The following is a 26,787-nucleotide window of genomic DNA, read 5'->3' on the forward strand; positions in this document are numbered from 1 at the left end:
TCTCTACAGGTGTTCGGATGTGTGTTCACAGTCCTTTAAATGCACAGTCCTGCACGATTCGGCTTACCGTCTCGGATCTGGCCAGGCTTAGCTGTGATGTGTGTTCACGGTCCTTTAAATGCACAGTCCTGCACGATTGGGATCACCGTCTCAGATCTCGCCAGGCTTTTGGAATAAGACCACCCCTCCATTTGGAAACATGCCGAAAATGAGCTGCCAGGCTGCTGTCTGTAAGGGGTGTCAGTATTGTGTATGAATCAAGTTTGCCGATTGACACTAGTCAAATTACTAAAGAAATTACTTCATAAAAAATGCCCATCTGCATGGGTAATGCATTTACCAGGGAGTTGATTTTTGCTGTATGCCCAAGTGGAGGGATGGTGTTATCATATGTAAAAGCCTGGGTAGGTTTGAGATGATGAGTTGCACCTCCTGCACGGGAAAGGGATGGTCGTATCGTATGTAAAAGCCTGGGTAGGTTTGAGATGATGAGTGACATCTTCTACACGGGAAGGATAGCTCCTTTAAGTGTTCCCCGTGCCGTGATTCACACTGTACTGCCTGTCATCTCCGCGCTGCCTGCTTGCTCGCTGTCTTCACTCGACGTTTTTTTTACATCTCTAGATAGCACATTTGAAATTGAGGTTCATAGGTTTTAGTGTGAAAAATCATAGACGTTGTTGCTTGGAATACATTTTGGATCCCACTCCTGTAGATTTTATAGTGTGGAAAAAATCATAGACGCTTTTGCTGGGTAAAAATTGTCTAGAATTGAGACTGATCTCCCTGTATGCACGTCCGTGAGTGTTGGACTACTTGTACGGTGACACGTGACTATGGGTAGGGAAACTTTAAAAACAAGACTGTCTAATGAGGGGTTACCACTGCAAAGGTACCTTGATGGGGAATCCGGTCCCCCTTCCCCCTCCCGTCAATCAACCACCCCCTCCCGCCAGTCCCCACCAGCACTACTATTGTATCCGATACCCAGAATGTATTGTTATGAGTTTGATAATTCATGCAGAAGAAACAAGCGGGGCAGCAAGTTGTTTTCCTTTTGGAATCGATCCCTGGACCAACCCTTTTATGAAGACTGTCTACCATGACAATATAGCATGTAGGGGGGAACCTCCCCCACCCCAATGGACGACCTTTATAATTCACATCACAGGACTAATTGGAGTTCTGTATGTTTTGTCTCTCCCCTTCCCTCGCCCTTTTGGGGCGAGCTCACTGAGTTGACGAGCTTGATAACTCACAAAGCTGGACTAATTGATTCGCATTGCTTTTCTAATTGCCGTTCTATGTGTGTTGTGTTGACCACCCCAGGACTCTGAGCTGAACGAGTTGAGAGTGACCATCGAGGCGTTGAAACGTCAGAGCGGGCTGGCCATCACTGACCCCACCATCATCAGTCCTGCTGCCAGTCGCCGTCACACCTCGCCCGCCATGGTGTCTAAGGATCTGCATGCAGGTGGGTATCAGCAAACACACACACGCACGCACGCACGCACGCACACACACACACACACACACACACACACACACACACACACACACACACACACACACATACATACATACATAATACATACACACGCGCGCATTCTCTCTCTCTCTCTCTCTCTCTCTCTCTCTCTCTCTCTCTCTCTCTCTCTCTCTCTCTCTCTCTCCCACTCCCCCTTCTCTCTCTCTCTCTAATGTTGTAGTGTGTGTGTGTGTGTGTGTGTGTGTATGTGTCCCAATGACAGATTGTAAAAAAAAAATGGGCCCAGCCTTGAATCTCCATCCTTGTAAAATAAAGTTTAGTTCAGTTCCCTCTCTTCAATCCCGCTCTTTCATCACCCCCATCACCCCCCCCCCCCCCCCCCCGGCCTTCACATGCTCAGATTTGATAGGCCGATGAGATATGTACATCTACATGTGTGCCATGGGGAGGAACATTTCAGACCAGGGCCGAGGAAGGGAGAGGGGCGGAGGTCAGTCATGAAAAGTGCAATGATAGAAACACGCCAAGTGAGAAACCACAGCGAATAACACTTTACAGTCGCTGCCTGGGGAATTCTCGTCTCTCTCTCTCATCTGTTCCGATCACTCCCAGCTCTCGTGTTTGGGAGTCCTTACCACTTGCAAAAACACTTTGCTGGGTGCGAAATCTAATAACAAGTTGAAGTGGGGCAGATTTTTCCACATGTTGGACAGTAAATTTTCATCCACAGTCATTCACTGGTAGCCTTCTGACAGGAAGATTCTATGCTTGCTGTGGTGTGGATATCGGGCTCTATAAACTGAGGTGGTTATAGGGAGACACTTGGGGTTTGAAACAGTGTAAATGTTCTTGGCGGTTGTTGTTGTTGTGCTTGAGCCACAGGCACAGGAACTTTTCTGGACGGATGGGGAAACAATCCATGGAAGATCAGTTGCATGAAGACTAGTTGCTAACGATCCCAAAAATGAAATGGTGCTTCTTTGGTTACAAACAAATTACAAAGTATTACACCTGCAACTTTGAGGAGGAAAACAGAACACAGAGATCACAGACTTTTTGTTATGCAGAACCGGCAGTCTGAACAGTTTAATCAGCTGGCATTGAAGTGTGATTCAAGCAATAATGAATTGAAATCAGATCATGCATGTGCCTGTGGTATGGACAATTCATCATAGCAGGTGGTCACGGTTTGGTGGTCAACTGGCAAAGCAAACCTGTAGACAACAACCTGAAATAGACAAAACAAGAACAGTGATAAAAAGAAAACAGATCGTGTGCCTGTGGTATGGGCAAGCCATCATAGCAGGGTGTCATGGTTTGGTGGTTAAGTGCCAAAATAAAACTAACTCACAACCTGATAAAGAGAAAACAAAACGGATCATGTGCCTGTGGCATGGCCGAAGTATCACTGCAGGGGGTCATGGTTCTGTGTATAAGTGCCAAAATAAAACTGTAACTCACAACCTGATACATGTATAGACAAAACAACAGATCGTGTGCCTGTGGTATGGGCAAGCCATCATAGCAGGGGGTCATGGTTTGGTGGTTAAGTGCCAAAATACAACTGTAGCACACAACCTGATAATGAGAAAACAAAACAGATTGTGTGCCTGTGGTATGGGCAAGCCATCACAGCAGGGGGTCATGGTTTGGTGGTTAAGTGCCAAAATAAAACTGTAACTCACAACCTGACCCTGCTTTTTCTGGCAACTCTCTCTGGGAAACTCTGGAACCCTCACCCCTGTTTGTTCAGCTTGTAGGTGCAGCGTCTCAAAGAAAAGAAAAAAGAAGATGGATAAAAAGAAAAAGAGGACCTACCTGTAGGTATTAGCTTAGTCACACAGCTGATACATCATCCTGGCTTTTGACACCTTTGACTTTGTACCCTACCTTGTTTTGACACCTTTGACTTTGTACCCTACCTTGTTTTGACACCTTTGACTTTGTACCCTACCTTGTTTTGACACCTTTGACTTTGTACCCTACCTTGTTTTGACACCTTTGACTTTGTACCCTACCTTGTTTTTACACCTTTGACTTTGTACCCTACCTTGTTTTTACACCTTTGACTTTGTACCCTACCTTGTTTTTACACCTTTGACTTTGTACCCTACCTTGTTTTTACACCTTTGACTTTGTACCCTACCTTGTTTTTACACCTTTGACTTTGTACCCTACCTTGTTTTTACATCTTTGACTTTGTACCCTACGTTGTTCCCCTTAGGTAAAGAGTGACAGACGTTATTTCATGTCACACACACACGCACGCCCATACAAGCACACTTAAACATGTGCACACATAGCTAAGTTCATGTGCACGCACACACACACACACACACACACACACACACACACACATGCAAGCACACCAATAGCTCTATCAAAAGTGATAGTAAATGCTGTGAGTTATAGACACTGTCACCTCTGTGACTAGGAAAAGCAAGTTTCCCTGTGTAGTGTTGATGAAGGGGACAAGAGGGAGGTGGTGGAGGTCGGAAGAATGAGGAATCCAAGCACTCAAGAGTAGCTCTCCTTCCGCAGATTCAGTCAAAAGTATTTGTTGAACATCGTCCTTATTTCATTCCAACTTTTCTGCTTTTACAATATGAATGCTCAACTTTTCCTTTACCTGCCACCTTGCAACAGTGATGGAGATTGATCTCACCAGACAGTCTCAGCAGCATCAACAGTGATGGAGATTGATCTCACCAGACAGTCTCAGCAGCATCAACAGTGATGGAGATTGATCTCACCAGACAGTCTCAGCAGCATCAACAGTGATGGAGATTGATCTCACCAGACAGTCTCAGCAGCATCAACAGTCTAACCAGTGCGTGTATTGTCAATTCTTAACTCTCGTTTTCCCTTGTCTGACAGTGGTGATGGAGAGTGGAGCGGGCATCGCGCGGCAGATCTCGTCGGACAGTGTTAGCAGCATCAACAGTCTGTCCAGCGCTTGCAGCATGTCCAGCCAGCAGTCGGCCGCCACGGACGGGGAGGGAAGGAAGGGAGGCAAGCACAACAACAAGAAGAAGGGATGGGTGAGTTTCAACCTTAACTTTGTCAGAATTAACAGTTCATCTAGACAATTGTTTTCCCTGAATCAGTAAAGTAATCAAATCAAAAATCAAATTAACCTCAGATTCTAAAATCTGAGAAATAACATTGGTGGTGCATATCATGAAAACAAACAGAACACTATAACACTGTCAAATAACATTGGTGGTGCATATCATGAAAACAAACAGAACACTATAACACTGTCAAATAACATTGGTGATGCATAAACATGAAATCAAACGGAACACTATAACATTGATCAGTATCATCAGTGTTTGTGTTTTCTGTGAGAGAAGTTTGGCAGTGTAAACAGATTTCAGGTTCAGAAGTGAACTTGAAGCAAGACAGATTGACTAGATAGTCAGGATGGGAACAAGGAATCTATAAAGCCGTACAAAAAAATCTGTAATGAAAAAACCTGTTCTCCAAATGTTTTACTTGTACTCTTCTTCAACATGGTTTTGCTTGCTTCCACTAATGTTGCCTTTTGTGCCATAAGGATTTTTTTTAACACTTTTTCATTAGATTCCAAGAAACCTTGAAAAATAAATAAATTTAATTCTCAGATCATTATCGGTGAATTTTGAGACAAGAAAGTTTAGATTCTCATGATGACTTTTCTTACTTGTTGCATGTGCTGAAACACTTTTCACATTACAGCTGCGGAGCTCGTTCAGCAAGGCGTTCTCTGGAAAGAAGACGAAGAAGATGAAGACGGGGTCATTCTCCGACTGTGAGATGGACTGCCACAGCCTGCGGTCCAATGCCTCTGCCCCCAACTCCCCCCTCATGCAGATCGGACACATTCCTGGCGGGGCCAGTGCCATGAAGGGTTCTCACTCGTCAGGGGCGTAAGTTTTTTTAATATTTTTTTTATTTTTGAATTTTTGAGTCACTTGAGAAAAAGTGACTCTATGTAATCGGTCAGTGTTAGTCTGTCCGGCCGGCCGGCCATCCGGCCGGCCGTCCGTAGACACCACCTTAACGTTGGACTTTTCTCGGAAACTATCAAAGCGATCGGGCTCATATTTTGTTTAGTCGTGACCTCCAATGACCTCTACACTTTAACGATGGTTTCGTTGACCTTTGACCTTTTTCAAGGTCACAGGTCAGCGTCAAAGGAAAAATTAGACATTTTATATCTTTGACAAAGTTCATCGGATGTGATTGAAACTTTGTAGGATTATTCTTTACATCAAAGTATTTACATCTGTAGCCTTTTACGAACGTTATCAGAAAAACAAGGGAGATAACTAGCCTTTTCTGTTCGGCAACACACAACTTAACGTTGGGCTTTTCTCGGAAACTATAAAAGTGACCGGGCTCAAATTTTATGTGAACGTGACTCATTGTGTTGTGAATAGCAATTTCTTCCTGTCCATCTGATGCCTCATATAATATTCAGAACTGCGAAAGTGACTCGATCGAGCGTTTGCTCTTCTTGTTTTTAAAATTTTTTGTGTGTGCCATCATTGTGGGGCATTTAATCAATTAACGTGCATCCGTCCACACACAATGTATTTCATTCATCCTTCAACATTTACCACTCAAGCAAAACTAGAATATATTTAGAAAGTATTTAAGTGCTCCTTGCACTGTCAGGCCTTGGGATGAGAGAACTCCTGATAAAGGACACCTCTTGCTGTCCCTTTTCAACATCAAGTTACCTGAAGAATCCCTCTCATGAAAGGCCATCTGTAATGTAGGGACACTTTGGCTGATTCAAAGGGCGTCCTTTCATTTCAGGTACCACTGTAGATAATATTGTATGAACTTTTTATGCAGCTCCTGCGTTTCAAGAGACAAAATCTGATCTATTTCTTTGCCACATTTTGGCATTCAGTCTTTATACAAAAAAAACTTCCTTTTTATGCTGGTGGATGGGCTATGTTTAGATGATTGTCTCGCTTGTGTCGTCCGAGCAAGCTGCTGGACAATTTGTCAGATAACTTTATTTTCTGTAGTATTGTCAGATAACTTTATTTTCTGTAGTATTGTCAGATAACTTTATTTTCTGTAGTATAAACGCTTGTCTGTCTGTCCACTTACAAGACCGCTGGGCTGAAGATGTCTGAACGTAACCATTTGTGACCTTCCACCACGAAATGAGTCGCATGTCACCTTTGCATGATTTTCATATTTTTACATTTTCCTAAAGAGTGTTTTATGCTCTATCCAGTGGTAAAAACCGTTTTAAAAAAGAGCAAAAGCTGTTTGAGTTATAAGCTTGTGACTAAGGTGACCCTCACACTGTTACCAGACACTCTCCGGATTTATATTAAGCCTAGCGCAGAACCGCGCGAGGTGACATGCGACTCATTTCGTGGTGGAGGGTCACATTTGTTTTTGTTAAATATAACATTGCAGTCTTATTTGTTTTTGGATTTATGACTAGATTTTTCACAGTTGAAATAATATTTTAGCATTGAGCGTTGTGTGTTTGTGACAGACTTAGTGAAGCGGATGTGGGCGTGCTGAAACACATGTATGAATGAAGCATTGCTTGTTGTGTGTGTGACACAGACTGAAGTAATATTGAAACATTGTGTGTGTGTGTGTGTGTGGCACAGACTTAAGTAATATTGAAGCATTCCGCGTTCTCTCTCTATCTGCACAGACTGAGTGATGCGGATGTGGGCGTGCTGAAGCAAGAGCTGCGGGACAAGGACGCCAAGCTGACAGACATCCGCCTAGAGGCGCTCTCCTCTGCTCATCAGCTGGAGCAGCTCCGGGAAACCATGACCAAGATGAAGGTCGGTTGGCTCGTAAGACTGATAAGAATTCTTCATCTCGCTTACTCGCTTGTTTTGCTTTTTTGATAATAATGATGATAATAATAATAACAGCTTATATAGCGCATAACTTTGTATTTTTGAAGTGGCTCTGTGTGCACAAGATGTTTATTTGTTGTTATGGATGTTTGTTGTCTATTATTTGTGTCCAAGAGAGAGAGAGAGAGAGAGAGAGAGAGAGAGAGAGAGAGAGAGAGAGAGAGAGAGAGAGAGAGAGAGAAAGAGAAAGAAAAAAAGAAAGAAAGAAAGAAAGAAAGAGAAAGAGAGTGAAAGATAGAAAGAGAAAGAGTCTGTGCATGTGTGTTTGTGTACATGTGTGTGTTTGTGTACATGTGTGTGTTTGTGTACATGACTTGTGTGTGTTTGTGTACATGTGTGTGTTTGTGTGCCTGCTTCTCTGTCAGTCCTAGGATGCATTCAAAGACTCAAAGATTGTACGGTCCTTATAAAAACAAGGAAAAACATTCACTGTCATACTTACATTCCAATTTCCTGATTAATCTGAAATCTTACCGATATCACTCTTGACATCCCCAGAACGAGATGAGCCAGCTGAAGGCGGACAATGACCGACTGCATAAGTTGATGTCCGTGGGTCGTCACGTCAACCTGCCTCAACCATCCGCCCTCGCCCACACCAGGGCTGCCAGCAACGACTCGCTTGACCGCTCACTCAGCCTCACTGACCAGTCTAGTCTAGGTCAGTGGCTAGCAGTCGAGTGATTGGAGAACATGAGATAAAATGTTGTGGCAAATTGTTACTTTGACTAATATAAGGCTCTTTTTTGCTTCATGCATACTTTGTCGCAAGTAGAATTGTTGTAGATAATGGAGAATTGAATGACAGTTAATCATCTCTTGTAAGTGAGGGAAGTTCTGTTCTTTGTGGAAAACATATTCATATAAAATAACCCAGCAAGAAGTATGTAGATATTAAAGTGCAGAGTTTCTCGTTTCTGTGAATTAGACCTTAAGACCTAATGTTAACAGAAAAATTAAACCAGCAAAAAAGAAACCAAGTTCACTTGTTGTCTGTGTGTTGTAGTTGTTTTCTTAAAATCCAACAAGAGACCTTTTTCAGTTACAGTTTCATTTTGGAATTGTACAAAATGGTCTTTCCTGGCAAAATTGTATAGGCATAGATAAAAAAAAAAAGTCCACCAAATACCCATGTGACTTGGAATAATAGGCCGTGAAAAGTAAATATTCGCCGTAATGGCTTGAGATTTACTGGCCGATGTGAATGCGTGATATATTGTGTAAAAAATTCCATCTCACACGGCAGAAATTAATATGTAAAACGCTTAGAGAACGTCAAGCGCTATATAAATCTCCCATATAAATAAATAAATAAATAAACATCTATAACGATTAAGTGTTGTTGAAGATGCTATGTTTAAGCTGGACAGTGTGTGACAGGGTAACATATTAGTCCCCCTTTCACATCAGCAGCTCTGCAGAGTTGTCTGCCAGCCTTTAGCTGAGCTATTTATAGTAAGCGAAGTGTCACTGTATGTTCACAGACATGTTGCTGGCAGAGACGGCGGCCAATGACCGTGACGGCAAGAGAGTGACCATCACCGTCTACCTGGGCTCTAACCCTGACCCCTCCCGGCCCGGCGTGGAGGTACGCTGGGGGATTTACTTCTTAATAAAACAAGAAATTCCTCTGATAGGAAAAACACCCCCGTCAAGGGAAATAACCTTCTCAGTTGGTGGCAGTGAGAATGGTTATTTCCCTTTGACCAACGGGGGTGTCCGTCTATAAGTCGTTGTATAATTTTAATCCACCAATAACTCCCTAACCGTGTGTTTGACTGGTCCCAATTTTTGTAAGGACCGTCTCAGGAATGTATAGAACCTGTTCACCAAGTTTGGTGACGATCGGTCTGTTCATTCTTGAGATCTACTTGCGAACACAAACACCGCCACAAACACACAAACACATCGAGTGAAACATATACACACCCCTATACCGGGGGTGTAAAAAACAAACAAGAAAGGTTACATTATTGGAACGTTTAATTAAGGACAAAACATTCACAAGAACCTTGACATAACGGCCTTTAAAGTGGACAAACGAGACACGACAGAAAACGAAAATTAATGCTGTGACTGATCTTGAAGATGTCTTGTCATTAAGATGGTGGTAGCAATCTGCTCTTACTTGTGTTCATGTGCCTGGGAGGAGAATGATCTGTCTTGTTTTGAGCATCTTGTCTTTCTGTGGTCAAAGAGTGAAAGCGATTTGCTACTCTGTATATGGGGATGGGTATAAATGCATCGATCATCCAGGATGACCTGTGTTGAGGTGAATTAGTTGGTTTTGATGAACATGATGAGTAGATTCCTGGGCGAAAAAGCAAACAGCAGTTTGTGAACACATTTGTTCTGGTTCCCCTGAGAAACTCACATGATACTCTTATCATTTCCTTCTCATGACATTTGTTTTGTTCTTCGCTATCATTTTATGATACATAACAACGATAATAAATCACTTTTCTATAGCGCAAGTCCCGATGCACAGCTCCAAGCGCTTTACAATTCCAATAAACACCTCTCTCATACACACACACACACACACACACACACACACACACACACACGCACATGAGCAGGGGAAATCTATTTGAAAGTGAAGGCAGACTGAGTATGTGCAAGAGATAAGAATTGTCATTGACCATGATGCTGTGTTTGTGTGCAGAGACCAGCAGAGGTGCTGATTGGCTCGCTGTCCGTCAGCGGTAAAACCAAGTGGGACATCTTGGACAACATCGTCAGGAAAATATTCAAGGTGAGACTGGTTGCCATCAAGTCCTGTGGTGAATCGTTTATCAAACATTAGACAGATCTAGATCAGCACTTTTCAGCACATGTACGGGAACTTGTACGGGTAACGTCATTAAATCTTGTTTTTACGTCACATGATTGCCAAGATCTGCAGTCTTGGTGGGAGCAAAACAACGTATGCATTTGGAACATTGGAGAAAAAAGTGAGTCAGGGGTGACGCAATACCTACACGTACACGTACAGGTCTTTGCTACACGTTCAATCATCTAGAACACTGTATTGTGCCGACAATCTCTGGCTTTCGCTGGGAGACCAGTTGAAGTGGTGACTGGTCAAAGGGAGCTTACTGCTTCCCTTTTCTTCATCTTCACATGGTACTGTGCAATTTCCGAGGAAGGGAGAGAACCCATACACATCCCATAGCAATTTAAAAAGGCAAGTCACTATGCTGTAGGTGTACAGAAGCAAAGAACAGTTGCTGAAAGGCCCAAAAAGCAGAATGTTACACATGTTACCATCCTGACGAAGGCAGGTTATCTGCCGAAATATTGATACCAAAAAAAAGTACCTTACCTGGTTACTGGTGTGTCTGCTTTTTATTACATTTAGTCAAGTAAAAAGTAAATTTTAAGGGGCTTATTGTCCGTCAGGTCTTAATTGCCTATATTGGACATGAATTGGTTTGTACGATTCGAGTTTTTACGCCCTCACGGCTTTTGATGTATGCGTGTTTAGGTGGTATCAGCCATCTGCACTTATGGTAGAATGACCAAGATCTTTAACGTGCCATTGTGGTGACACGGGGGTGGGAGATGGATACCGTCTCTGGGTCTGCACATAAAGTTGACCCGTGTCCGTCCCGGCCCGGATTCGAACCAGCGACCTTTTGATCACAAGTCCAGTGCTCTACCACCTGAGCTACCCGGGCCCCCCCCATTTAGTCAAGTTTTGACTAAATGTTTTAACATAGAGGGGGAATCGAGACGAGGGTCGTGGTGTATGTGTGTGTGTGTCTGTCTGTCTGTGCGTGTGTGTGTGTAGAGCGATTCAGAGTAAACTACTGGACCGATCTTTATGAAATTTTACATGAGAGTTCCTGGGCATGATATCCCCAGAATTTTTTTTCTTTTTTTTGATAAATGTCTTTGATGACGTCATATCCGGCTTTTTGTAAAAGTTGAGGCGGCACTGTCACACCCTCATTTTTCAATCAAATTGATTGAAATTTTGGCCCAGCAATCTTCGACGAAGGCCGGACTTTGTTATTGCATTTCAGCTTGGAGACTTAAAAAATAATTAATGACTTTGGTCATAAAAATCTGAAAATTGTAATTAAAATTATTTTTGTATAAAACGATCCAAAACTATGTTCATCTTATTCTTCATCATTTTCTGATTCCAAAAACATATAAATATGTTATATTCAGATTAAAAACAAGCTCTGAAAATTAAAAATATAAAAATTATGTAAAATTAAATTTTCGACATTGATTTAAAAGCAATTCCATCTTATTCCTTGTCGGTTCCTGATTCCAAAAACATATAGATATGATATGTTTGGATTAAAAACACGCTCAGAAAGTTAAAACAAAGAGAGGTGCAGTAAAGCAAGCTATGCAGCACGGCGAAACCACTACCGCGCTAAACAGGCTCGTTAATTTCACTGCCTTTTGCACGAGCGGCGGACTACGGTCATTGTTAAAAAATACAGTGCATTCAGTTTCATTCTGTGAGTTCCACAGCTTGACTAAATGTAGTATTTTCGCCTTACGCGACTTGTTTAAATGTTAGAAATGTTGACTTTTTCTCTCCTTTTTGAAACAGGAGTACGTGCTGCGGGTGGACCCTGTGACCAACCTGGGCCTGAGTGCAGAGAGCGTCTTCTCTTACCACATGGGGGAGATCACACGCACTAAGGGTTAGTCTTGTCCTGCAGTGTATTTTGGGGGATCTTACAAGGCTTTTTGGTTTGTTAGTTGTTTTTGGGTTTTTTAAGTGAGGAGGGGGGGCTGTGTGTGTGCTGGCTTTTTGTTGTTATTTTCTAATTGATCATTTGTCTTCATACAAGAGCATACCTTCATGTGCTTTATTCAAACAAAAAGTGCCGGTGGCTTAATTTACACCAAAACACTCACACACCTGGGTATGGAGATTTGACTCTAAATTTCCCAGCAGTGGGTTGATCAAGGCTGAAATGAAATAAATAAAGATGTGCTTCTTTCTCCTTGTTGGTTGTTGATGTCAATAATGAAGTGAACTTATGAGGAAATATACATGGTAGTTCAATCGATTTCTTTTCTGTTTCAGATTCTGAACTGCCAGAGTTGCTTCCCATCGGCTACTTGGTCGGTGACACCACACAGATTGGAATATGCTTGAAAGGTATGATTTTGCACTGTCGCAACATAGACATATTCCCTGAGTTTGGGTGAAGAAAATACGCCCTAAATGTCAAGACTATGCAATCTGTCAGTAGCTTGAGTAACCATTGTGGACTTCATGAGCAAACTAAAAGTTGGGATACAATATTAATTCATTGGAATGACTACCGGTGCTGTACATGTATCAATGTTGATTTTCTTCACTGACTCAGTCCCAGCCTTCTGCTGATAGGTTAGTTTGGAGACGGCCGCTGTGGCGGGGTGGTAAGACGTCGACGGCCTCTTAATCGGAAGGTCGTGAGTTTGAATCTCGGCCGCGGCCGCCTCCTGGTGGGTTAAGTGTGGAGATTTTTCTGATCTCCCAGGTCAACTTATGTGCAGACCTGCTAGTGGCTTATCCCCCTTCATGTGCACATGCAAGCACAAGACCAAGTGCACATGGAAAAGATCCTGTAATCCATGTCAGAGTTCGGTGGGTTATAGAAAGACGAAAATACCCAGCATACTTCCTCCGAAAGCGGCGTATGGCTGCCGAAATGGCGGGGTAAAAACGGTCATACACGTAAAAATCCACTTGTGCGAAAACACGAGTGTACATGGGAGTTTCAGCCCACGAACGCAGAAGAAGAAGAAGGTTAGTTAGGAACAAGCTTTCTTCTCTTACCTTGTCTGGAATTTAATCTTTGAAGAGAGGTCTTTAAAGAAGAAAGCATTTTCAACACACCTTCATCACACCTTCAACACACCTTCATCACACCTTCAACACACCTTCATCACACCTTCAACACACCAGTGCTTTCTCAGCTGCATTTGTGTCTTTACCAGTAAGGACCGGCACGGTTGGCCTAGTGGTAAGGCGTCCGCCCCGTGATCGGGAGGTCGTGGGTTCGAACCCCGGCCGGGTCATACCTAAGACTTTAAAAATGGCAATCTAGTGGCTGCTCCTCCTGGCGTCTGGCATTATGGGGTTAGTACTAGGACTGGTTGGTCCGGTGTCAGAATAATGTGACTGGGTGAGACATGAAGCCTGTGCTGCGACTTCTGTCTTGTGTGTGGCGCACGTTAAATGTCAAAGCAGCACCGCCCTAATATGGCCCTTCGTGGTCGGCTGTGCGTTAAGCAAACAAACGAACAAAATTTAGCAGAAAAAAATGTGACACAGAAGTAAATGGTGTTACTGTTTAGAGAACTACAGATTTTTTATGTGTGTTTTCATTTTGTCATTGTATGTTGAAAATCTACAAAGCAAACAGTAACCAAGATTTTTTTCATTCACACTAAAAAAGGACGTTTTGTTTTGTTTTCAAGCATGCAGTCGTTACATGGGGTAGGCACAAAGCAACGACGGGCAATGAATTTTTTTTCATTTTAAGATTGTATTTTATTTTATTTTATTCTTAACCTGTTATCATTGCATGTTGCAGGCACCAAGCAGCAGAGTGTGGACTCACTGGCGTTTGAAACGATGATTCCCAAGTCCATCATCCAGCGCTACGTGTCCCTGTTGCTGGAGCATCGTCGCATCATCCTGTGTGGGCCTAGTGGCACTGGCAAGACCTACCTGGCTCAGAAACTGGCCGAACACCTCGTGCTCAGGTACTGTCCATAATGAGTGATGATGCTAATCAAGAATGCTCTAGAATCAGAATTCTTATAGTAAGTGTTTCTGAGATGCATTTGATGTGCATGCTAGTGGTACCTGCCTGGAAATGTGTAAAACAGCTTTGGACACAGGTACAATTGAACATTTGGAAATGCAATGTATGTAGAAAGTTGATCATTTGTTGGCCTATATTGGTGTTCTTCTTCTTCTTCTTCTGCGTTCGATGTTGATGGCCGTGCTAAATCCTCAGACCAGTGGCTGCCAGGAAGTCCGCAGTATATTGGTGTTCATCCTTGATGGTATAAGTTGATACATGTTCAAAAAATGTTTATTTAAGTGTTTTTTAATGAGCATTTAATTTTGTTGTGTGATTTTGGCTTAGACTTGCCAGTATCTAAATGATTAAATTAATGTAAGTTTTAGCACAGACAAAGGGAAACAATCTTTTAGCAAAACCTGTTTGACAGATCAAATGATAACCATAGCAATTCTGCAGGTTCTGACTTTTATAAGAACAAACAAACTAATACTCCACACACAAATTCTTGAATCACAGGTCAGGCAAGGAGCTGACCGCGGGGTGCGTGGCGGTGTTCAACGTGGACCACAAATCAGCCAAAGAGCTGCGACAGTACCTGGCCAACATCGCTGACCAGTGCGAGGCGACCTCGGCCGGCGCCCTGCCCTCGGTGGTCATCCTGGACAATCTGCACCACGTGGCCTCGCTCGCTGACGTCTTCAACGGCTTCCTCACCGCCAAGTACCAGAAGTGGTCAGTACTTTGAGTTTGTTGTTGCTGCATGCTTACTTAAACTCGTGACTGCTGGAAAATGTTTTGTTAAAAATATCATTTAAAAATCATAGCATAAAGCCTTCGTCATCTTGATGAGTACAGAATTCCTTTTGTTTTAACACTGTTTGTCTCACCAACAGTTATTATTAGTTATTTGTATTCTTGACGAAAATATTTGACACGGATCGAGACCACACCAACTTTGTATCAATTGTAAAACGACAATCATTAGATGGGTAGTTAATAAAAACGATTCAGTATTTTTGCATAATGTAGCCATCTTTATAATTGATCACTTCAGTCTCGCCCTCTCTGATGGAAACTACTGGCGATAAACATGCCCGGCACTTGGAGGCAGATCTCGCAAGGCCAAGCAAAATAAATCGAATTATGAACCTCACACAGGGCTAAATCAGGTTATCGCCAATATTATTTTTGGTTTACGGTGATTTATCAAATATTTATCATGTAAATTTTCACAGCCCATACATCATCGGCACAATGAATCAGTCGACGTGTTCCACCACCAACCTACAGCTCCACCACAACTTCCGCTGGGTTCTGTGCGCCAACCACATGGAGCCCGTCAAGGGCTTCCTGGGCCGCTACCTGCGCCGCAAACTGGTGGAGGCAGAGGTTCGAACCAGCCTGCGGAACAACGACCTGAACCGCACCATTGACTGGATCCCCAAGGTGTGGACCCACGTCAACAAGTTCCTGGAGACGCACAGCTCGTCCGACGTCACTATAGGTGAGAATCAGTGTTTGTATTTTACACTGGTCAGAATATGCTCCTAATAACTGTTTGTTATTTCCAAATTCATACAACTGTTTTGAATCTATATAAATCTTTTAGTAACATTGTTAACTGGCATGTAAAAATGTTTATTTTTGAATGTTTTATGTATGTTTTATTACGGACACAAAAGCTCAGCAATGCAATTTCTCTTTTAGAGATTAATAAAGTTATTGTATTGTATTGTATTGTATTGTATTCTGTGGGATCAGTGAGTGTCAAATAATTATAAGTGATGCGTTACAAGTCTCAAAACTTGAGTACAGGATGCCTGTGCATCTCTTTTTCATCATGCTTTTCTTGCCTTAGCTGTTGTAGACATGAACATTATAACTAAGCTGGCAGTAGACATGAACATTATAACTAAGCTGGCAGTAGACATGAACATTATAACTAAGCTGGCAGTAGGTAAACAAATGAAATCCGATACAGGGGAACCCCCTTTCGACACCCCCCCCCCCCCCCCCCCAATTTAAGATTCCCTCCCTTTTGAAGCCCAGGTTTTTTTCAGACTTTTTGTTCCTAACCTTTGTATATTTAGCCCTGTTTTAAGACCTGATTGTCTCTGAATTTTAGAAGATCTTAAAAGAGAGATCTATCACACTGTATATATTAGTTGCTCATATGTTGGAAAAGTGTTGCCAAGGCGTGTGAATGATTTAACATGACGGTGTGTGCAGGGCCGCGTCTGTTCCTGTCGTGTCCGATGGACATCGCGGGGTCCCAGGTGTGGTTCACTGACCTGTGGAACTACTCCGTCGTGCCCTACATCATCGAGGCCGTCAGGGACGGGCTGCAGGTACGATGGTTGTGTGAGCTTACAGCTTCCTCTCTGTGCGAGAGTGCAGTGCCCATGGGCAGCATTGATAGTTGATGGACTGTAGTTTTGCAGACAGTAGTTTTGCAGTCCATGATATGTGCTTTGCTAATGATGACAAGTGTCTGGTTTAGTATTGTGAGAGAGAAACAGAACAACCAAGCAACTAACTAAAAAACAGAATTTGTGAAGAGTACACGTACCAGTAATGCTGTGTTTTTTTATGGTTAACTTCTGCCTTGCTGGCAAGGTGTTCTGTTTAGAAGATAATATTTTGCAATTGGGAGCAACTACTGCAGATATTTGTCATAGTGTTTTAGTGTTTTAAACACTTGCATCCTTATCAACAGGTGTACGGCAAGCGAGCGCCATGGGAAGACCCGACGGAGTGGTCCATGCAGACCTACCCCTGGTCTAACCTGGGCTCCGAGCGACACCTGCTCCCCATCCGCCCCGAGGACGTGGGCTACGACTCAGTGGCGCCCCCTAGCTCTGGGCCTGGAACGGAAATGGACTTGGGAAGCAACAAGAAGCTGACGTCGCCTGGCAAAGAGGAGAAAGTCATCAGTTCTGAGTCGTCAGATCCCCTGGTGAGTTGTTGGCCAGTTGAGGTTTTGGCATTTAGAGTGGAACCCCCCTTTTAAGACCTTCAACGGGCGCAGTGGCGTGGTGGTAAGACGTCAGCCTCCTAATCGGGAGGTCGTGAGTTCGAATCCCGGTCGCTGCCGCCTGGTGGGTTAAGAGTGGAGATTTTTCCGATCTCCCAGGTCAACTTATGTGCAGACCTGCTAGTGACTTAACCCCCTTCGTGTGTACACGCAAACACAAGACCAAGTGCGCACGGAAAAGATCCTGTAATCCATGTCAGAGTTCAGTGGGTTATAGAAACACGAAAATACCCAGCATGCCTCCCCCGAAATCGGTGTATGGCTGCCTAAATGGCGGGGTAAAAACTGTCATACACGTAAAAAAAAATCCACTCGTGCTAAAAACATGAGTGAACGTGGGAGTCTAAGCCCATGAACGAGGAAGAAGAAGAAGAAGAAGACCTTCAAAAATCTGAGAAAATCAGGTCTTAAAAAGGAGGGAGTCTTAAAATGGGGGTGAATTTACTGAGGTTATGAACAGAAAGTCTGAGAAAACAGATATTTGTGTGTGAAGAATTCTTGTAACACTAATAGCTACTGAAGTGTTTGCAATTGTCTGAAAGTATGATTAAGAAGTGATTTTATTTCTTCTTTGGTTTGTCTGGATATTTATTTGTGTTATTTTAAAAAAATCCCTGCGCTTAGAACTGTACCCACGGAATACGCGCGATATAAGCCTCATATTGATTGATATTGATTGATTGATTGATTGTCCAAGACCTATCGAAATCTGCAGAAAAGGGATACAGAGAAAATGGGGTCATAACATGTTGATGAACGCATGACTTTTTTAAACTCTAAATCAGAGAAAACAAGATCTCATAAGAGAGGAATTCTTGTAACAGAGGGCCTTAAAAAATAGTTTCCAGTGTGCTTTGACGTTTCTAACATTCCTTTTTATTTCCACCAATCAGGTGAACATGCTGAAGAAGCTTCACGAAGCGGCAGACTTCCCTGACCCCAACATGAAGAGTGACACGGCCACAGTCAGGACTCCCGTTACCGAGGCCGAGCCCCCGCACTGAGACAGCACTGGGCCGCTGGATGTTTTATTTGCCGAGTCCTGCGACCGCTGTAGGACAGCCAACAACACACTTTGATACACTTTACTGCCACTTCTGTGCAATAATGGAACTGTTACTCATGAGGAGGACTGTGACAATTGTTATGTGTTCAGTTCTTCTTTGTGCCACGTGGATCTTAAAGACAAATCAATGGCACATGTATCTTAAAAACAGATCAATGCCATGTGGATCTTAAAAGACAAATCGATGGCACATGGACCTCACAGACGTACACGGATTCTACATGAAATACTGTTCTGTGTTAGGTCATGGAAAGACACTACTGCAGATGTTTGCACAAAGCATGCTGCAGGCATCTGACAACAAGAGTTGACATATTGTTATTCAGGGAAATGTTAGTGAGAAAATCAGCACCCAATCACTGCAACATAGACACAGGTAACCACAGAGAAAGTAGGGTTGGCCCAGTAAACTACAATAGGTGACAATCGTGAAATAGGAAATGAACCAATCTCTTGTTAACTGCCAAGCCAGTCTTCTTGCCCTGTTATTGATTTCACAAACTACAACCTGGGTTGACCCCAAGGAGGCAGGCATGTGGATTGTGAAGCTTGCGATGTGCACACATGGACTGCAAGCACCCAACACAGACCTCTTGCTGAAAAAGGGAATACATGCGTGGACAAAATAATGGTGACAACTTGTGCTGTGAGAAGGGATACTTTACCTTGGACTGTGAATACTATGCAATGGTATAAATATCTGTGATGGAACTTACCTTGATCAAGGAAAGCTGTTGTTGCAAAGAAACGCACCAAGTTTGTTACTGATCTGACAAGTTATACGCAAACATTGAAACCCGGATGACATTTTTCCCAGGACATTCAGGGAACAATCCCATTCACCAACCATGACATTACCATGTTAAGAAGGATATATATACTTGTCAAAACTGCACAAGTTGTGTCTTCACAGTGAGCATAAAATGCTCCAATATCTAAGACATACAAAATTAAGGCAGCTGTATGGTCATTCTGCGCTCAAAGCTGTCTAAAGGCCCTGCCAAGCAGGTTGTCCAACGCAGCTTGCCGCTCGGCTTACCTAGACAGTGTGAGGATGAGAAAGAACTGTGTTCACAAGACTGAAGTCCTTGCTGAGAGGTGAGAGGCAAGTGCGCAATTGTCTTCTCAAACCAAGAGGCAAGAAATTGCCAGTCACTCGCCATCATCCACCAGTCCTGGATACTGTCTAAAGGATTAGCGACAGGACTTGGTGTTACTGGCTGAATCAAGAGTTGAACACTGTGGTGTGAGACGCAAGGCCAGTACATCACTCCCAGGTGGTCTCACAATGGAGTGGATTACCATTCAAGGGGAGTACATCACTCCCAGGTGGTCTCACAATGGAGTGGATTACCATTCAAGGGGGGAGTACAGACTGCGTCATTTACCACATTCCTGGATACACAACACAGACTTTAAGTTTAACCCAAGGTGAAAACGCCATCTCTGGTGATCCCACCAACAACACCACGAGTTAGCAGTCAGTGGCCAGGTGAAAAAGGCAGCCTTCAAAAACACATGAAACCCTGTCAGTGTCAGATTTGCGAATCTGGATCTGGATTTGGATGCCCACTAGATGTTGGTCATGGGATTTACAAATTTTACAATTACATCACAGGAGTCGATTCTGGCCGAATCATTGGTGTTAAAAAATGTGTGTTTGCATCAGGGTACTTGACTTAACAAGAGTACTTCGCTACCTTGTTGAATGCCTCTTCTGATGTTAAGAATCCACGGAGTAACTCCAGTTCTGTCTGCAGTATTACCTACAGCTTTTACAGGGGTTTGGATGGAATGGATTATCCCTAGTTCTCTTGCTTGCGCCGAGTGGTCATCGTGCTGTGTGTGAGCCGTCGACATTGTGTGAGGGAGTGACCATACAGCATCCCCATTCACAAGGACAGTAAGCTCAGTATGTGCTCTGTTCCTCTGTGAGTATAATGGTGGGCCAAACAAACTTCATCCTGGCCAGCTCCAGCCGGCAGGGATCAGGAAAAAAGCTGAAAGCTTGTGGGCTTACAACTCCTGTCATGGAATGATGGATATAATATGTATTGACACAGATCTCCACCAGGGTGTGCTACAGAACAATCTTTGAGAGGGAGACAGGGCTGTGGATAATGCCTACTCCAGTTTACAGCCCACAGTCGTGATGGCGAACACTCACACTGTGCAAGTACTGTCGATCACTCACGGCAAAGATGTGTGGGTTTGAATTTTAATACAGTCAAACCTGTCCTACCGACCACCTCTGGAGAACGACAACCTGTCCAAAGCGACCAGCCCAAACGGTCCCCGGCGGGCTCTCTCAATAATTCACCTTGCCATTATGACCACTTTTGGTTGGTCCCTTGGGTGGTCGTTGTAGACAGGCTCCACTGTACGTTGTACATGCATTACTGTATGTGACTGTGAGAGAGAGCTAAGGCCAAAAAAAAAAATTGTCTGTTTCTGGTCACCCGACCGACCCTAAATTTCGGCGCCGACCCTAAACTTTTTTTTCAAAACTCAAAAAAAATTTTTTTTTTTTTTTTTGGTGGTAAAGGACAGGGTGAGAAAATGAACAACAAAAACGTGTGAAAACGAAAGTCCGCTGACGATTTGTAAATGTGTTGAGTGTCTTGTCTCTATGTATAGTGAATCCAGTCTCTTTGCGCGATTTTTAAAGTTAGTTTTATTGGTCTACATTTGGGGTAAAAAAAAAATTAAAAAAAAAATATCCCTACCTACCGACACTATTTTTTTTAGCCATGTTACCAGAAACAGACAATTTTTTTTTTTTGCCTAACATTTTAGACTGAAAGGACTGGATGCCCAAAGCCAAGGGTGATGATGATACATGTGTTCTGTGTTTGTCTTGTGCAAACTTTCAGCACAGCCAGGGGGAGTTTGTGACCGGACTCCACCATTGAATGAGTCGCATGTCACCTTTGCATGATTTTCATATTTTTACATTTTCCTAAAGAGTTTTTCTGCTCTATCCAGTGGTGAAAACCGTTTTAGTTATAAGCCTGTGACTAAGGTGACCCTCACACTGTTACCAGACACTCCCCGGACTTATATTAAGCCTAGCACAGAACCGTGCGAGGTGACATGCGACTCATTTCGTGGTGGAGGGTCACATTTGATGACAATTTCATTTCTTGTGCATAATAACTTTCTGGAATTGACTTTGCTTTTCATTTCACTTGTGATGACTTTTCTCTTTTTATTCAAACGACCTTGAGACTAGTCATGAAATTGACAATACTCTGTATTTAAAGTGTGCAATATTGATTTTACCTTCTAAATTAAAAATGTCTAATTTTTTTTATGAAGTAAGTCACAATTATTGAGTAAGTATGCTATGTGTGACGGTTTAGTTTTGTTCCAACAGCACTAACTTGGTGGACACACTATGTTTGGCTGTTGGTGTTGTACTAAATGTTAATGAAAAAGCATGATTTCCATGAAATGCAGTTAGTTCTTGTTCTGCTGGTAGCTATTCATCTTGTGATCTTTAGTGTCAGACCATAGAATAACATGATGTATAACTGATCTTCCATTTCACTAAAAATAAAAGCCTCAGGTTTAGTAAATGTTGCTTGTATATTCAGCTAAATCAAGCTTATTTTACACTGATGAAACAGGCTGCCTAGGTAGCTTGTAGCTAAAGACAGTCCCTCGTTTTTTTGACACAAGAATTGGTGAGTGGGACGAGGAAGTAGCGTTTCTTGGCCAATTCTCACTGCGAGAGTAGGCAAGCTAGCATTCCTTAGAGGTGCTCGCTTCTAGCTCAGTGAGCGGTTAGCCACAAGCAAGTCTCATGTTTAAGAAACACTTGTCAAGCCACTAACACTTTGCACTGGGCAGGGTAAACGTGGACTGATACACAAGAATCGATCCTAGGTTAGTAGTCTTTTGGAACTACAGGAATGAAAGTGATTGCCAACAAAACGTGGCACTTGTCAGGACTGGAGACAAGGTATTTGCCAGTGGCAGATCCTAGATTGGGGTGGTCTGCTAGCTCAATAGGCATTTTCCGGAAACATGTGGTCAACCAGTTAAAACAAAGATCGCAGCGAATACCTGATTCCACAACGCTTGCAAACCCTGACAGAGTCATTTTAGAAAATCGTCTATTGTCCTTGGGTTGGAGGTTCCAAGCCAGGCCGGGACAGACACGGGTCAACTTTATAGGCGCAGACTCACATACGTGATAGCCCTTATGTCCAACCCACCTTGGCGCACGAAAGACCTCAGTCATCCTGCCAGAAGTGCAGGGGGTGGCTGACTACACCTAAACAGGCGCACACCTGCATGGGTGGCACCACTCTTGTTGCTGCTAGCTTTCCATTAGGAGGAAGCAACTCAAACTTCCAATCATTGGAATAATAGTTATGAACTTGAAATGGAAATGAACTAGCTTGTCACATGAGCAGTCACTTGCCTCGTGAAGGACAAGGCTAGGGTCGGAGTTTGATGCAAAATACACAGGTTGTCTCAAAATCAGCATTGTTGTGAAATAAAAACGTGACAAGTGCCAAGTTCTGCTTTTGAGACAGGTACTGTTTGGATTAAGTAGTACTGCCGTGGAACACTGGAGATGTACTCCATGGAATCATGCCAAACAGACAGAAAGTCTGCAAGTGTTTTGTTGCTGTTGTTGTTGTTGTTGAAGACCTATGACGCTTGAGAATTGTTGAAAATACAAGAGATCAGCATTTATTGAAAAGCGCAGGGTCAGCATTGATATGCAGAAGTGTGTTGAGATATGTTTTAAATTCTTTTTTTCAAATGTGGGAATTAGATTTGGTCGTGGAATGAAATGCGAGCTGTACAGTTAGATGGCATTAAAGTCAACCAATTCATTTCACCATTTTATCAATTTAATAACATTAACAATGTCTTTTGGCTCTTGATGTTTTATAGCACTCGTGTTTGTGTTTACACATTATACATTGAAAGTGTTCCTTATTTGGAATATTTACAGTTGTTCTGTTCTGTACATACCCCCCGCGGGTTAGGGGGAAGAATTTACCCGATGCTCCCCAGCATGTCGTAAGAGGCGACTAACGGATTCTGTTTCTCCTTTTACCCTTGTTAAGTGTTTCTTGTATAGAATATAGTCAATGTTTGTAAAGATTTTAGTCAAGCAGTATGTAAGAAATGTTAAGTCCTTTGTACTGGAAACTTGCATTCTCCCAGTAAGGTCATATATTGTACTACGTTGCAAGCCCCTGGAGCAATTTTTTGATTAGTGCTTTTGTGAACAAGAAACAATTGACAAGTGGCTCTATCCCATCTTCCCCCTTTCCCCGTCGCGATATAACCCTTCGTGGTTGAAAACGACGTTAAACACCAAATAAAGAAAGAATGTTCTGTACATGGTTGTACTTCATTGTAATTTATTTCCGTGGGACTAATTAATTTTAGCGTGTACAATAATTACTACGATGTACATCTGCCAAACTGTGGCCGGTTCTTTTGATTTCAAGGTGCTTGATTCAATGTTTGAAATGTGTTCAGAGAGTGAGTATGATGTCAAGTTTGTGGTTGTGTTGATGATAATGATATGAAGCGTGGAGCAGGTTTCGTGCTTTCTCAGAGTTTTTGAAAAGTGTGACATGTACAGTAGTGTGAAGAACAGAGTTGCGGTGTTTGTGCGTGCTGTCATTAGAGCCAGGGTGAAACCAAGTTCGCTTGGTTTGACTTTGATTCGTTTGAAGAAAAACAAGACGTTGTAAAGAATTGGTTGATATTCTTTGACAATACAGTATTCAGTGTGATGTTACTCTCCTCATTCATTTCCGACTTCTAATTCATTTTTTGTGCAGTACGTCTTTGAAATGACTATGTATGGTGCAGTAGAGGCATCCATGTCAAGATATTTACTTTTCCATCATCAATAAGTGTCTTCATTTTGCATACTATACTTTTATCCAGCACTTCGAGGTTTAGTGCAGTGATTTGCAGTAGGTAACATTTTTAGCAGCATTTAGTGCGATCAAGTCAATTTTAATTTTGGGTTGGTATGCATTATATAGCAGCATTTAGTGCGATCATCAAGTCAATTTTAATTTTGTGGTTGGTACGGCGCATTTTAGCAGCATTTAGTCTCATCATTGAATCAATTTTAATATTGCATCACATGTTCCCCGCACCATCAATTTTTCAGTGTGAAACTGCTGAAACCACAACTAATATGATATTATTATAGTAACGTAAGAGTAGTTGTAGTGAAAAACACTGTAGCTTGAGAGTTATATTATGACACACAACTGAGCGACTGTAAGATGTTGTAGGGAAGATATAGTGGATTTTGGGAGAGAAGGGAGCAGAGGGTGTTTATCTGTTTTAGATACCTTTTGGGGGAAAAAATCTATGTTCATTTACCAGGAGGACAGTGCAAATTTGAGTCTGTTACGGTCCACGCAGGTTTTATTTCTAGATTTTTTTCATCTAAGTAATCTATGTTAGGGCACATAATGAGAGCATATAATTAAGTTAATTATCCGAAGTACATATGTGGCAATGAAGTGATCAGTGTGAAGTTAAGGAAGCGAGGACGTCTTCTTCGTTTCGTCGTCATTTCGTCCAGGAGGTTCATGTCATCTTTCGCACAGCGGTTTCATCTGTGGTGTAGGAGAAGCTTGATATTCTTTTGCTAATTTCGGTGTTGTGCTTGTAGGGTAGTATAGTCGCATTTCTTGCTTCATCGTAAGAACTGACTTTCGCTGCTGATGTAGTTTCTAGTTTGCTTGGCGTTGGAATGTTCGTTGCTTGGAGTATAAGGGTAACATTGAGAATGTGTGATTTGCACGTTTGTTCAGAATTTGGCAGCTACTTTCTAGTTGCAACTTTCTTCATTACTCGGCTGTTATGCTGAGATAGTATTTGCAAATGAGAAAACCCTATACTGACTTGCCAGCTTCATTTTAAACTCATTCAACGGACTTAAACTAAATGTATTCTTCAGAGCCTGACAGTGAAAGAGAAAAAAACCTAATAAAGTAATGCTATTTCTGTAGGGAAAAAAATATAGGTGAGTTGACAATCGCTGATTCTTGTGACAGAATGTATATTATCGGAAGAAGGTAAGCTTGGTGCATAATTATGTGCGTTAGCTAATGAAAAATGAGAGAAGCACTTGAAACGATCTCTCTGAAATTTATGTAAAAGCTGACTTTTGGACTAGAAGTGTAGCCAGACAAATTTTACCTCAAAGAAGAAGACCAGCAATAATTTGCCTGTTTTCGGCTACTTCAAAATCAGGCATAGTATCTTCAGGTTTCAAACCACGCTTGGAGATTGGAGGTTTACAGATTAGCGGTACCGGTAGATTTCAGCCAGAGCTTTCGCATTTTGAGGCTTAAATCGTCATGCTTATTATGGTGGTGGTTATATTGTCATCGTTAACATCATCGGACATGTCATCGGCTATCCTCGCTTCTAATCCTCCGCACTGGTCACTTAACTTTTCCATACTATTTTTTATTGGTTGTAACACAAACGTGATTTGAAAATATTTTGTTGATTGGGGTGTTTTAATGGTCGAAAGAAAAGGACAAAGAAAAATAGCTGTAGAATGTACTGTTTCTGTAAGAGAAATTCATCAACAAGGTTGAGTAAATACAAACTGGATAAGAAAAGGTAGTTCATGTTTCGCATAATTTATAATCATCATGTTTCAGGGAAAGGTTTCTTATTTTATGTTGTACATTCTAACAGAGGAGAAGAAAGAAGGATTATTTTCGTAGCTGAAGAGAAGGTGTAGGGTCTATCGTGAGGAAGAACAGATCATTTAAAGTGTATAAATGCATTGCATATGAGGCATCACCAGTACTACGTTTGCCAAAATGTTTTCAACTCTGATATTGTTCTTCTGACATTGTTCTGTGTACGTGTCTTTGTTGGCTTGTGTTGCTTAATACACATAACTGTAGCATCATTCTGGATTTACGGAACAATGAAAATGCAATCTTAAAAGTGGCTTTTTTTAAATGTGTGTGTGTGTGTGTGTGTGTGTGTGTGTGTGTGTGTGTGTGTGTGTGTGCGCGCACGCGAATATCTGTATATGTGTATGTATTCGCACATAATTATGTGTGTCTGCGTGCGTTATCCTACGCCGGTGTAACACGAGAAAATTACTCCCACGAGATTTTTACTCCGGAGTAAAAATTTCGTACAAAAATGTGACTGCCTTTACGAAAAAAACTACTCCCCTATAACACGAGAAAATTACTTTTAACGACAGGTGTGTTCCGAGTCAACATTTCGGTCGAAAATGTTACTCCCCTGACGAATAAATAACGAATAAATTATTCCACCCTAACACGAGCAATTTACTGCCCACGCCCGATGTACGCAACTTTTTAACTCCCCTATCCTCTGTTAGTCTTGGTGGTGAAAGGGGTGGAGGGAGGGTAGCGCGACATTTGTTTGCGCGAGATCCCATATTGGCATTATCCCTTCGCCCGCATCCCATTTTCACGTACGCGATTTTTACTGGAAGTAAAAAATGTAGAGAGTCAAAATATCGTGGAGGGAGT

General features: G+C 42.3%; 1 protein-coding gene across 1 annotated transcript in view; it reads left to right on the forward strand.

Annotated features, from left to right (window-relative positions):
* Positions 1-26,224, forward strand: part of LOC138961129 (neuron navigator 3-like) — a 171,152-nt gene extending 144,928 nt beyond the window's left edge. Inside the window, exons 12-26 of the mRNA XM_070332729.1 lie at positions 1,330-1,474; positions 4,367-4,530; positions 5,210-5,400; positions 7,167-7,302; positions 7,879-8,041; positions 8,865-8,968; positions 10,046-10,135; positions 11,957-12,050; positions 12,440-12,514; positions 13,938-14,109; positions 14,673-14,888; positions 15,392-15,660; positions 16,386-16,504; positions 16,873-17,112; positions 18,084-26,224. Coding sequence (XP_070188830.1) covers positions 1,330-1,474; positions 4,367-4,530; positions 5,210-5,400; positions 7,167-7,302; positions 7,879-8,041; positions 8,865-8,968; positions 10,046-10,135; positions 11,957-12,050; positions 12,440-12,514; positions 13,938-14,109; positions 14,673-14,888; positions 15,392-15,660; positions 16,386-16,504; positions 16,873-17,112; positions 18,084-18,194 — 2,289 coding nt within the window. The 3' untranslated portion in view covers positions 18,195-26,224. The remainder of the gene's footprint in view (positions 1-1,329; positions 1,475-4,366; positions 4,531-5,209; positions 5,401-7,166; positions 7,303-7,878; positions 8,042-8,864; positions 8,969-10,045; positions 10,136-11,956; positions 12,051-12,439; positions 12,515-13,937; positions 14,110-14,672; positions 14,889-15,391; positions 15,661-16,385; positions 16,505-16,872; positions 17,113-18,083) is intronic.
* The last annotated feature ends 563 nt before the right edge of the window (positions 26,225-26,787 follow it).

This window comes from Littorina saxatilis, linkage group LG3, assembly GCF_037325665.1.
Source record: "Littorina saxatilis isolate snail1 linkage group LG3, US_GU_Lsax_2.0, whole genome shotgun sequence".
NCBI lineage: Eukaryota > Metazoa > Mollusca > Gastropoda > Littorinimorpha > Littorinidae > Littorina > Littorina saxatilis.